This window comes from Apis dorsata, unplaced genomic scaffold (genome assembly GCF_000469605.1).
Source record: "Apis dorsata unplaced genomic scaffold, Apis dorsata 1.3 scaffold_222, whole genome shotgun sequence".
NCBI classification, from domain to species: Eukaryota; Metazoa; Arthropoda; class Insecta; order Hymenoptera; family Apidae; genus Apis; species Apis dorsata.
The window spans coordinates 145,667-157,992 of NW_006263504.1; the positions used below are offsets into that span (position 1 = coordinate 145,667).

At 22.0% G+C, this 12,326-nt stretch overlaps 2 protein-coding genes across 3 annotated transcripts; one reads left to right on the forward strand and one right to left on the reverse strand.

The window, feature by feature from the left end:
* The first annotated feature begins 7,614 nt into the window (after positions 1 to 7,614).
* LOC102679413 (28S ribosomal protein S17, mitochondrial) lies at positions 7,615 to 8,483 on the forward strand. Its single transcript, XM_006615375.2, has 4 exons — positions 7,615 to 7,784; positions 7,852 to 7,968; positions 8,045 to 8,121; positions 8,256 to 8,483. Exons 1-4 carry the CDS (start codon positions 7,659 to 7,661, stop codon positions 8,428 to 8,430), a joined length of 495 nt encoding a protein of 164 aa, XP_006615438.1. The 5' UTR covers positions 7,615 to 7,658; the 3' UTR covers positions 8,431 to 8,483.
* Positions 8,484 to 8,730: 247 nt separating this feature from the next.
* On the reverse strand, positions 8,731 to 12,299 carry LOC102679539 (RNA polymerase II subunit A C-terminal domain phosphatase). 2 transcript variants are annotated; one of them, XM_006615376.2, is made up of 8 exons: positions 12,120 to 12,299; positions 11,775 to 12,040; positions 11,301 to 11,604; positions 10,942 to 11,186; positions 10,131 to 10,878; positions 9,888 to 10,055; positions 9,469 to 9,745; positions 8,731 to 9,175 (listed from the first exon to the last, which is right to left on the reverse strand). In XM_006615376.2, exons 2-8 carry the CDS (start codon positions 11,999 to 12,001, stop codon positions 8,901 to 8,903), a joined length of 2,244 nt encoding a protein of 747 aa, XP_006615439.1. In that variant the 5' UTR covers positions 12,002 to 12,040; positions 12,120 to 12,299; the 3' UTR covers positions 8,731 to 8,900. The 2 variants fall into 2 exon arrangements, with proteins under 2 accessions (XP_006615439.1, XP_031366197.1); XM_031510337.1 differs by having other exon boundaries at positions 11,775 to 12,135.
* Positions 12,300 to 12,326: the final 27 nt, after the last annotated feature.

Sequence of the window (12,326 nt, forward strand, 5' to 3'; positions counted from 1 at the left end):
TTCAAAAGAAACTATATGTACAATATTTATACATTATTAGAAAATTTCTGAATTTAATAATATTCTAAAACGCGATGTACAAGAAGATCTAACCTGAACTAATAAATAAAACATAAAAAAATAATGCTACTACTCACAAGTATAATAAATACTCATGATTACTGTGCTCGTACAAAATTCTACGTATACAACAAAGTCACTCGTGTCGATTCGGACCTTTCATCCTACGACATGATTGAGTAACCAGAGGAACAAAAATACATGCGACTTACCATAAGATGCGAAGAATACCATTAATAATAATAGCTGATTCAAAAGAAATCTTCAGCAATATTAGAAGAACGTGGAAGAAATCTGTAATAAAACGTAAAATATAATTTAAAATAGAGTCTTGATTATTTGAAAATATTGAAATATGAAACCTTATTAAATTTACAATATAATAATACAATATATGAATTGAAATTTTAATGATCTCTAATAATAATGAAAATTAAAATTCTTTAAAAACTTAAAATACAAAATTGGAAATTTAATATAATTTTATTTCAATGAAGAAATAATAAAAATTTAATTTTTTCGATTGTCTTATAACAAAAATTAAAATAAATTAAAAAAAAATATTACAAAAATAATTACCTCTTCATGTGGATAATCGTTTTATCTTCTTGATAGAAATACATATATAATTTTAACATATCAAAAATGAATATTTAAAAAAAATACAAAAAAAGGATTATTATTACATAAAATTATTATAATAAATTATAATCGATGAAAATACAATAATCATATCGCGAAAAATTTATTATAAATAGAACTAAGTGTTTTAAGAAATACGAAGATTATTACGAAATAAACACTGACTCTACTAATTGCATTATGCACAGTCTCAAACAGTTTTCAACACTAAATCCCAGAAAAATTCTTCATGATCAGCACCTTTAATAGAAAATAAAATATCAAATTAATAAATATAATAGTAATTTTTTTTTAAAAATATTGTATTTATTATTTGAAAATTTTTAAATAATAAGCAATTATTTCTATTAATTTTTAAACTTTAAAAAAAATAAAGATTAATATTCTAATATTATTCTAATACTAAATTAATATTCTAATATTGTATAGAAAAAGTTAAAATTTTATTTATTATAACTTTATAAACTTGAAAATCTAAGGATTAAATATTTAATAATTTTATTTTGATAAAAGAATGAAAAGAATAAATTTTATTTTTTTTAGAAATATGAGCTACCTAAATATAAATCTAAACCTAACCTTAAAATAGATAAATAAAGAAAAAAATAATAATTTAGTTTTTAAATTATATAATAATATACGAATTAATTATAATAATAAAGAAATATTAATTATATACCATAATATATCAACAAATCACTATAAAATAAAGAATCACTATGAAATAAATAATGCGCAAATCACACAATTTAAGGAAACGTCTAAACACCACTAATATCGATAATAGACTGACATCTCGCATCAGTTTCGATTATCGAATTAATTAGAGAGGGGATAAGTAGTTCGACAACAAATCGAATGTGTATGGGCACGAATCAATTTCTTATAACAAATATTTATATCCTCAGGCATACGATAAGAGAAAGATAAATATATAATAATAGTCCAAATAGACGCATTTAAAAGAAGAAAATATATTATTGAAATAATGTAATTTGTATAATATTTTTAAAAAATGAGGCATCTAAATAATTATTATCGCTAGATTGACATATTCGATAGAACGATATCTCGCGCTATAATTTCGATTATCGAATCATAATTAGAAAGAAGATACGCTCTATGGAAAAAGTAATTTAACATCAAATCGAACATAAAAGAATATAAATGCTCAATTTTTTAGAATACTCCTATTATAAAAAATATTTATTCTTGATAACATGTACAAAAAAAAAAGAAATATATATTAATAATACAAATAATACTTAAAAAATATATATATTTGAATTAATATAATTTTATTAAAAAAAATTGATTCTATGATTCTAATGAATTAATTACTATATACATTTGTTATACAAAAATATGAAGACGAATAAAAAGACAACAGAAATTTATTTTAAATATATCTTTGTGAAAAAAATATATTTTACAGGAAATATTTTTACAGGAATAGCTATGTAAGCTATAATGTAATATAAGCTTTGTAATATATACATACTTCCTTCGAAATTATCCGAATATATATATATATAAATGAAAATCAAAATTATAAAACAAAGATATAAAATTAAAATTATATTAAAATAAAATAATAATTGAACTGAAATCTTGACTTTGAAATTTATAATATAAAATACCAATAACCTAACAATCAAATAGATCAAAGGAAAAAAACACAAAAAACTCAAAAAATTAATTTTATTATTATAATGGATTATTAAATAAATGCAGTTAACATAATAATTTATAAATTCAATAATAAAATAGTAATAGAATTACTTACTATATATCGAAGTCACAAAAGACAAGCCGCCATTCTGCCACGATGATTTTTGACTAACTGACGCCATGTGTTATAAATTTATCTAAGAATTTTCTGATTGGCTGAAACAGAATAGTTCTTTATTTATTTAAATCGCGCTAAATTCAAAATATTTTATATAACATACTTGGAAGCCAATTAATCATTTCTATAAATTACTTCTCTGAAAACAACTTTAATTTGATATTTGACTACATACATTAATCTCTTTATTTATATATTTAATTAACAAATGAATTTATTAAACTATTAAAATAATATTTAATTGATTTGTCAACTGAAAGGTTGAAGAAAAAAAAATAATAAAGAGATTTTTGAATATATATTTTTGATTTTCATGTAAATCATTTTCAGAGAATGTAACTTATACTGATTGACTCTCAAAACTTTCAAATTTTAAATTTTTATAAAATCAAAAGCCTAATATCTATCAATATAAAATATATAATAATAATATAATAATTTAATAAATTATTAAAATTAATTTAATATAAAAATTGATTATAAAAAATAATTAATAAAAATAAATTTAAAAAAACTGAAACGTAATAAAAGAATTTAAATAAAAATTAATAAAATTTAAAAAGAGGATAATATAAAAAAGATACTAAAATTAAGATATTATATAAATAATATATAATATTTCTAATAATTATAATATTTTTAATCAAACATTATAATTTAAAAAACAATTACAAAATCTTATCATAAAGATTCTATAATTGACTATGCAAATTTGTAAAAAATATAATAAGAACAAATTAATTTAAAAATAAAAAATTCGAAAAGACTGAAATATAGAAAAAAAATTTATAAAAATAATACGAGAATAATGTGACAATTATGAACTCAAGACTAAATAACATAAAAATATATTGAATGATAAACCTATTTTTTGTATTTCTTCTATATTATGTTTGTCATGCTATTTCAAATGAATCCTTTTAAAAAATTTTAGAAATATATTATTAAAAAACAACTTTTAAAATAATATTATATTATTTTAAATATTATATTATTTTAAATATTATATTATTTTGAGATAGATATTATTAAGGAAATAGTTGAAAAACTGGAATAATAATCTTAGAAATATTCACAATTAATCGGATAATCGGTACAATTGTAGTAAAAATAATTGATAAACATTTTTACTAAAATGAATAATAATCACTGATCACAGAAAAAATTTCGTCACGACAAATTGAATAGATCTTTCTCATATTTAAATACTTTTCTAAAAATAAAAAAAACTAATACATCATGTAATATATCACAATCCTTATTAATTTGATTATTAATTGATTGATTTATACGAATCGTGAGCAAATTGGCAGAAATTTGAGAAAATAAGAAACTAATAAGATAAAAAAAATATTTATTGTGAAATCGCAAATCACATTATATATCAAAATATAGAAAAAATTTCTCGAGAAACAAAAATGAATTGCAGTAATAATATTCTTTATTCTTAATTATATTCTTTATTCTTATTCTTTCTTAGCAATTATTCTTTCAAAATCCAGAATCGAAGAAAATTAAATTATAGCCCATTTATGATCTAAGAAAAAATATTATGGAAAAACAATTAGAGGACAATAAATATTTGTTATCAAGAGAATATCAATTGAAGTGTATATGCCAATGTGATTAACATTAAAATTTTTATTATATCATTTCCATCCACAAAATCTTTTATGGTTGATGCTCTTTCTTCATAATTTTGACTAAAATATTCGTACATCTTCGTGAAAATATTTCTCGAATGATAATGATTTTTCCTCAAATGAAATAAGCAGACAATGATAAAGAATCAAGAATGTAAAAGCAAAGAGTGAATGTAATGTATTTTCGTAAAATACATCACATTAAAATGTATTCATCTAGTAGTCGGTAAAATGAAAAGCGGACGTTTGAAATACTCAACTGCCTCAAGTTCGACGAGTCACCTATAAAACTAAATTGCACTTGCCTGACTCGGTCGAGCTAGGAATTTTTCACCGAGTAACATCTGCCCACATTTGTATCCTTCGACAATACTTCGTCCTTACTCTATACGGCATAGACAAACCTTTGTAGGTCGGAAATAACCCCGGGAGGATCTCTGGTAGGACATTGACAGAAAAAGGCTAAGCGACGATATCTTCTTTCAAGGATCAAGAATAAGGTCTGAAAGAGAATCAACGAGGAAGACTGAAGAAAAGGAATTCCTTCGGTTTTGTCAAAAGACTCCTCTTTCCTTTTACCAATGTTTTCAACCTTTCGCTAACTTTCAAACTTACTGGCTTTCTCTCTGTATCATATCTGCTTCCTTCTATCCTCTGTTCTGATTCGCGAAATACATGCAAGTGAAAATTTATTGTAATGAAAAATATATGATTATTAAATTAGCATTTTATAAATTCATAATAACTTAATAATTATTAACTTATTTATTAAGAATAAAACTTCTTTACTTCTTTACCTTGATTAATGTAATTTACAAGGAATTTTTTTCGTAAATAATGTTATTTAAAAAATGTTATTTAATGTAAAAATATAATAATATTGCGCCATAGAATATTTGATATATTGATCTAATTTCGTAAAATCGGTCTATTAATCACTAGTTGTTTTGTTATTTCTGATTTATATTAAATGAGCTTAATTCAATTATTATTATTATTATTATATTATTGTTGTAATTAATTATATTATATTACAATTCTTTTTATATAAAATGAAACTTTTTACCTCTACACTAAGAAGAAAATGGACTGTCTTGATTATTATACTCGATCATTATCGACTTCGATATATCAATTCGATATATATCGAAAAGTTACTATCGATGCGCCACTCGATCGAGCATTAGACCGCGAATTTTATTTAAATAAATTTTTATTTTAGAGACATATTTTTTCATTATAATTTTTAAACAATTTTTTCTAATATTAATTATTTAATTACATAAAATTCTAAATATTTATATATAAAAATATATCATTATAAGTAAATTATTATATATTACGAATATCATGTATCAATATCATTAAATATTTTCAGTTTTAAATGTGTTACAAAATACAATTTTTTTTTAAATAAAATCTTATTTATTTAAATATTTTTTCAAAATTTTTAAAATACTAATTTAAAGAAAGTCTTATATTGTTGTTGCAAAAAAGTATTTTTTCTGACTTCATTTTTTTGAATCATATATAATTTCATAAAAAAGAAAAAAATAAGAAAAATACTTTAGAAGTTTCTATAATATCTCATGAACATAGATAGAAAGAACACATAAAGTTTCTGCGATAAATGCTTGGTACGCATTGTCGACCAAAGAAATACAGAGAAAGATTTTTGTCTATGTGTTCGCTTTATTTTATTTCAGGTCTCCAATCTAGAAAATGGATAATGTTAAAGAAAAGTTTTCGATTTATACGAGTTATGCATTAGGCTAACGTAGTCAGTTTTTTAGAAATTAATGCAATAATTGAACGATACACTTCGATGCATTGAACTTCGTATCAAAAAGCTATTATGTATACTAAAAATAAATTTCAGGAAGCAGTAATTATGTTCAAGAGACAGGAGAAAAGATAGTGAAAAGAAACTTTATACATAGATAAAACTATCAGTTAGATGAACCAGAAAAATAGTATAATGATATTTCCATGATATTTTGTTTCATGTGCATCAATATCATTAAATCTTATGGTGATCATCTACATTCTATGAAATCTCTTTATGTTCTGCTAACGAAAGAGAAGTCTATTATTCAAAATTATCACGTCAAAAGTAAAAAAATATTCAGAAATTTTTTTTAAAAAAATAGAATTCAAAATTGAAATATTGTCGCTCTAAGTATTTATATATAATTTAATGCATTTTTGATGATGATATATAAAATTAAAAATACAAGAAATATATATACAATATATAAATGCCTCCATTATTTTGATTGCAGTATTATGATGATTTGATTGCAGTACTATATGAAGATGCCAAAGTTTCAAAATGGGATATCTAAAAAAGTAGATAGAGATTGTATTTTTTTTTTTAGAATTCATAAATCAGGGAACAATTATAAATATATTATTTTTTATTCTTCATCATTCACCTTTTGTGAAAAATATCTCTATAAATTCATATAAAAAATTATATATACAGAAATATTATAAATACGTTATTGGCGAAAAGAATATTAAATTTAAGTATTAAAATGTTATATACTTTAATATTAATATGTTAAATTTCTTTCATTTTAATATTTTAGACTTAAAAAAATTTTTAATTATGCATTATACTTATATATATTTCCATAATATTTTTAATTTGCTCATTATATTTTTAATTAATTTTTGTGAAACACTTTTTTTGGAATACATCAAATCATTTTTCACAGAATAATTCTATACAAATTTATTAAAAAAAAATATCAAGTATTATAAGTAATTACAACAATGATATCAAATTTCATAAAAAAAAATAAAAAATAAATAAAAAATCAATTAAATAATATAATAAAATAAAATGCAATATGTTCATCTTCTTATGTATTCTTTTCTCGTTCGAATTATATTCAGTAGCTACGATGTTATTAATTAAGGAAGCGCGTAATTGAGTGCACCATTATCGAAAACTAGAGTTACGCTGTTAGTAGTTGGAGATTAATTATTATTAAAGCTCATGGACCCCTAGAGTATTCTTGGATGCTGATGCTGATAATACTGTCTATCTATTGCTCAAGATATATAAATATTAAATACATTTCTTTTTTTATAAAAAATTTTATAAATTTTATAACAATATTATAGAACATTATTTTTCAAAACTATAAATTTTTCCTATAAATTTATAATAATTTTAAAAAATATTATATAATACGTATAAAGAAAAAAACATTCTGTTATAGATTTAATATATAATAATTTTAAAAAATGATAAAAATATAAATGCGAATTTATTGAAACATAAGAATTAATAAAATGATTAAAAAAAAAATACATTCTTATAAATATGTAAATCAATTAGATTATCTTTTCATGAATCATAAAATAATTATTTTATAATTAGTAGAATATATATTACATACACAGTAAATTATTACAGTAGATGAATATATTACATACATTCAAGTATACAAGTGATGGCAAAGAATACTGTACCGAAACAAATTTTTACCTATTTATTGGGGGTATGTGTACCTTCTTCTAAACAAAATGCTGCTAAAATACGAATACGTCGTTTAGAATTAGATGAACATCTTTTAATGGTACGTAAACCTAAAATATTCTCATAAATGCTTAGTTGAGGTTATGTATTCATTTATTATATTTCAGTACTTTAACAAATATGAATTTGTTTATGCTCATGATCCTGAAAAACTTTGTAAAACAGGTGATACAGTTTTAATACAAAATTTACCAAAAAAATTAACACGAATCATCACTCATAAAGTATGTATGTTATAAAAATTAAATTTGAAATATCACAATATTTTATATTTATAATTTTAATTATTATTCACTGTAGGTTGTTGAAGTTATTTATCCTCTAGGTGATATTACAGATCCTATTACTGGTAAAAAGATTGTTGCTGGACAATATAGGTATATTACATACTCTTTATTTTATATATAATACTATATGTATAATGTAGTATAGATATAATATGTATTTTTTATTTTTACAATCATTTAAAATGATTTATTTGAAATTATAATTTTATATTTAACATAACTAGGGATCATATAGAAGATGATGCTAAACACTTTGGAGAATTAAAATCCATGTATAAATATAATGAACTACCAAAAAGAGGAAGCATGGAAAACAAAAAAGATTTTACAAGTAAAAAGTCATATATGAAATATAGCGATGATCCAAAAGATTTTGATCCATATGCTGTAAATCCATAATATCTCACAAATGTATATTTAAATATTAATAGATAATAATATACTGAAAATAACATTTATTTTATTCAAATTAATATCATTTCTAAAAAAAAAAATGTTTAATTTATTAATTTTTCCAGACAAAATTTGTAAATAAAAATTAAACATTTTATGTATTCATTATTTATACATATTAATATACAATCAACATTTTTTTACAATTAATAAAATGATTATAAATGATTTAATAGAAATAATATTAACTTTATTTATATTTCTATATTGCATATATTTTAAATTTAATAATTAAATACAAAATAATTCTTTTATATTTTTTTTGTTAAAAACATTGTTTTAAATTTTTTATAAAATTGCAAACTACATGAATCAGAATTCTACAAACATTTTAAAAATTGACAACAATCAATTCAAAATTTACAAATAATATGAAAATTAATTCATAAAAACAAAATAGCCAATTTGTTAATGAATTATTCAGAAAGAAATTCTCTTTCAAGTGCTGCTCCCATTTCATTCCATTCTCGTTCATCTTCATTATCCATTATTTCCAAATCTTCAACTGAATCTTGTGAATTATCACCTAAATCTAAATCATCAGGTAAACTTTCTCCTCTTCTAAAACGTGTTACAGGATCATCATCTTCATCATCTAATGTATCATCTTTGTCACTTGATGAATGATCATCTTCTGAACTTTCATTAGAAAATTTCTTTTTTTTTCTTATTGGTTCATTTATATTGCTTCCTATTAAAAAATTCAAATAATAAAAAAACTTTTTTTATATAAATTTTTACTTATATATAATAAAATAACATTTAATTTAATAAAATTTTTTGTACTTTTGATTTGTTCAAAATTTTTTTTATGTCTTACAGTTTGAAAAATATTTATAGTCATTAATATATAAATAAAACAAAATAATTTTTAATTTCAGTATTTTTTTGTTATTAATTTTTTAATTAATTTAAAATTTAATTTAATATTCTTATATATTAATATTTTAGTCATATAAAATAAAATATATAAATTAAACATACGATCATGATTTGTAGAATCATCAGAATCAGAACTTCTGTGAAAAGTTTTTTTATCACATGCTTCATCATCTAAATCCTCTGTATCAAAAACTGGTGCATCTAATTCTTGATCATCCATATCTTCTTCAACTTCTTTATCCATAATTTCTATTTCTTCTGGTGTGAATGACATTAAAGGATTAATACTATCAGCAAAATTATCTTCTACATTTTTTTCTGGTTCTTCTATACGTTCTGGACTACTACAATGTGGAGGCGGAATTCTAGACGCACGTGCCTGCAAAAATATAATTATTCATTATATATAATTAAAATTAAATTTATAATTTATCATTTTTCTTATTTTCATTAAAATTAATAACTTTTATTATCACATTTTATTATCATATTTTATTATCATTTATTTAATACTTATATACCTTCGTAGTAAGTGGAAATAAACGCTCATCAACATGTTCCCAACGTTCTGCACAAGTCCAAAGCCAATCTGGATTTACAATTTTTATATTTGGATTTTTTTTTGCTGTATTAGCCTTTGCTGTCCCAGGTCTTATAGCAACTAGATGAGTAGTTTTTTCTGATAAATCCTACAATATAATAATACATTAAAATAAAGATATCAGGAAAAAAAGTAAAAAAAAAAAAAAAAAAATTAATATTACTTGTGCTACTTCTGCTCCAAAAGCTCTGGCAACTTTATAAGCTCGACTTTGATGAAGTTTTTGATGAGTAGGTATTAATCCACTAAAAGTTAAATGTACTCCTTTTAATACTTGAGCTCTTACTCGTGGAATAATGTCTCTTAATGATTTCCGTCCACCTTCTTTTTCTATAGTAGCATAAAATTCAGTATGAATTCTACGAAGAATATCTTCTAAATATAATAAATAATCATCATCATCTTCATCTAAAATATTATTTTCATCAGGATTTTTATCCACATTTTTAATATCTTGTATTGATTCAGATAGTATTAAACTTTCTTTTGTTTCTGATGTTTTATTATCTTTGTTTTCATTATTAGGATTTAGATTGACATTATTTTTGATGTCATCTTTGGTATTTTCATCATTTTTTTCTATAAATTCACGTTCATTTTCTTTACTTTCAACAATTTCTTTAATCTCTTTTTTAAAATTATTATCAACTATATTTCTTTCATTTGTTAATTCAGATGCACCATTTTTATCTGTTTCACCTATATTTTCATCAGTGCAAATCTCATTTATATTTTGTAATTCAGGTAAAATTGAAATATCATTTTTTTCTAATCCTGGAGGTGCATGTATGTCTCCAGTATGACGAAAGAAGTGATAAGGTTTAACTTGAACTAAATTCCCACATCCTTGCCATACATCTTCCCTATCATCTATAATACATACTAAATCATCCCCACATGGAAATAAAGCTCTGTAACAAATTATTTAATAAGATAGAATCTCTTTTCATAAGATAAGCATTTTATAATCATACTTAAGATTAGCTGTTTTTGATGCAGGATCAAAACATTCATCTCTTGAAAGTATTCTATGAGAAAATAAAGTTCCATCTTTATCCAATAATGCTGCTACAGTATGTGCATAATTTCTTGCTCCAAATGTACATATATGTAATTCATATAAACGACTCATTTCAGAAAGGAAGTGTCGAGTATTAGGCCTTAAACGAGTATGATACCATGGAGAATTTGGTCCATAAAGTTGATAATGATAAACATCCTTAAAAAATATATAAATAATACTTATATTATTAATTTAATTAAGATTAAACTATTAATTAATTTTTAATTATTAATTAATTATTAATTAACGTATTATTAATAAAATATTTACCTTCATATTAGGAGGAACATTATCATTTGTTGTATGAACAATTGTTTGATCAAGATCCACAAGTAATGCTAATTTACGGTCATTCAAAAGCCGTTGTTCATCTTCCTTTCCAATCTTTTCAGCCAATTCTGGACATACTTTTAATTCTGGTACACTATGTACCATTGGTACACTAGCTTGTGATATTTTTGTACTTTCATTTTCTTTACCAATTCCTTCAACTCTTAAGTCCACACCACATTCTGCACATAGATCTTTCATTACAGTAGGATGTTTACATCCTTCTAATGTCATTATCACTTGCCTATAATATGAGTTACTTATATATTTAAAGATAAAAATATAAAAATAATTTTATTAAAACGATATCTTTTTAATTGATATTATTTGCATAAGAAATAATATATTCAATATTATATCATTACAATATATTAAATATCAAAATATCACATAAATATAAGGTTAAGAATGTACCCAGGTTGAACTACATCTCCTTCTTTTGCTAAAATGTTTGTAACACGGCCAAATCGTGTAGCTCGATATTTTTTCTCAGGTCCTTTGCTATCTTCCGTTCCTGAAGTAACATTTTGATATAAAAGTAACACTCTACCCGCTGAAACCATCGTATCCATTCGAACCCTCCATTTCAATATTTTTCCTGGTTGTCCACCAAACGGAAATGTAACTTCTATCGTCCCCATAATTTTTTAATAATGAACATTCAAATATTAAAATATTATCTACAGTTAAAAAAAATAAATAATAAATATCATTAGATTCTTAACGTTTTTGCGCGGGAGATGAAATAAACACACGCACACACACAATGATGTTCAATTCTTCATGCCAATAAGAATATATACATACACTTATTTTACGTATATTTTATCACATATATAAAAACTGAATTTTTATAATTGAATAGCATATTTTTAATTTATATATATATATATATATAATTTATATATATAAATATATATACATAAATTTCTCTCTCTCTCTCTCTCTCTCTCTCTCTCTCTCTCT

Bases quoted from the DNA above. Each gene is read 5' to 3' on its own strand.
- LOC102679413 (XM_006615375.2), top strand. From the start codon at position 7,659: ATGGCAAAGAATACTGTACCGAAACAAATTTTTACCTATTTATTGGGG. The intron at 7,785-7,851 runs GTACGTAAACCT...ATTATATTTCAG, and splicing joins TAGATGAACATCTTTTAATG to TACTTTAACAAATATGAATT. The intron at 7,969-8,044 runs GTATGTATGTTA...TATTCACTGTAG, and splicing joins CACGAATCATCACTCATAAA to GTTGTTGAAGTTATTTATCC.
- LOC102679539 (XM_006615376.2), bottom strand. From the start codon at position 12,001: ATGGGGACGATAGAAGTTACATTTCCGTTTGGTGGACAACCAGGAAAA. The intron at 11,605-11,774 runs GTACATTCTTAA...CTCATATTATAG, and splicing joins GGAGATGTAGTTCAACCTGG to GCAAGTGATAATGACATTAG. The intron at 11,187-11,300 runs GTAAATATTTTA...ATATTTTTTAAG, and splicing joins ATGTTCCTCCTAATATGAAG to GATGTTTATCATTATCAACT.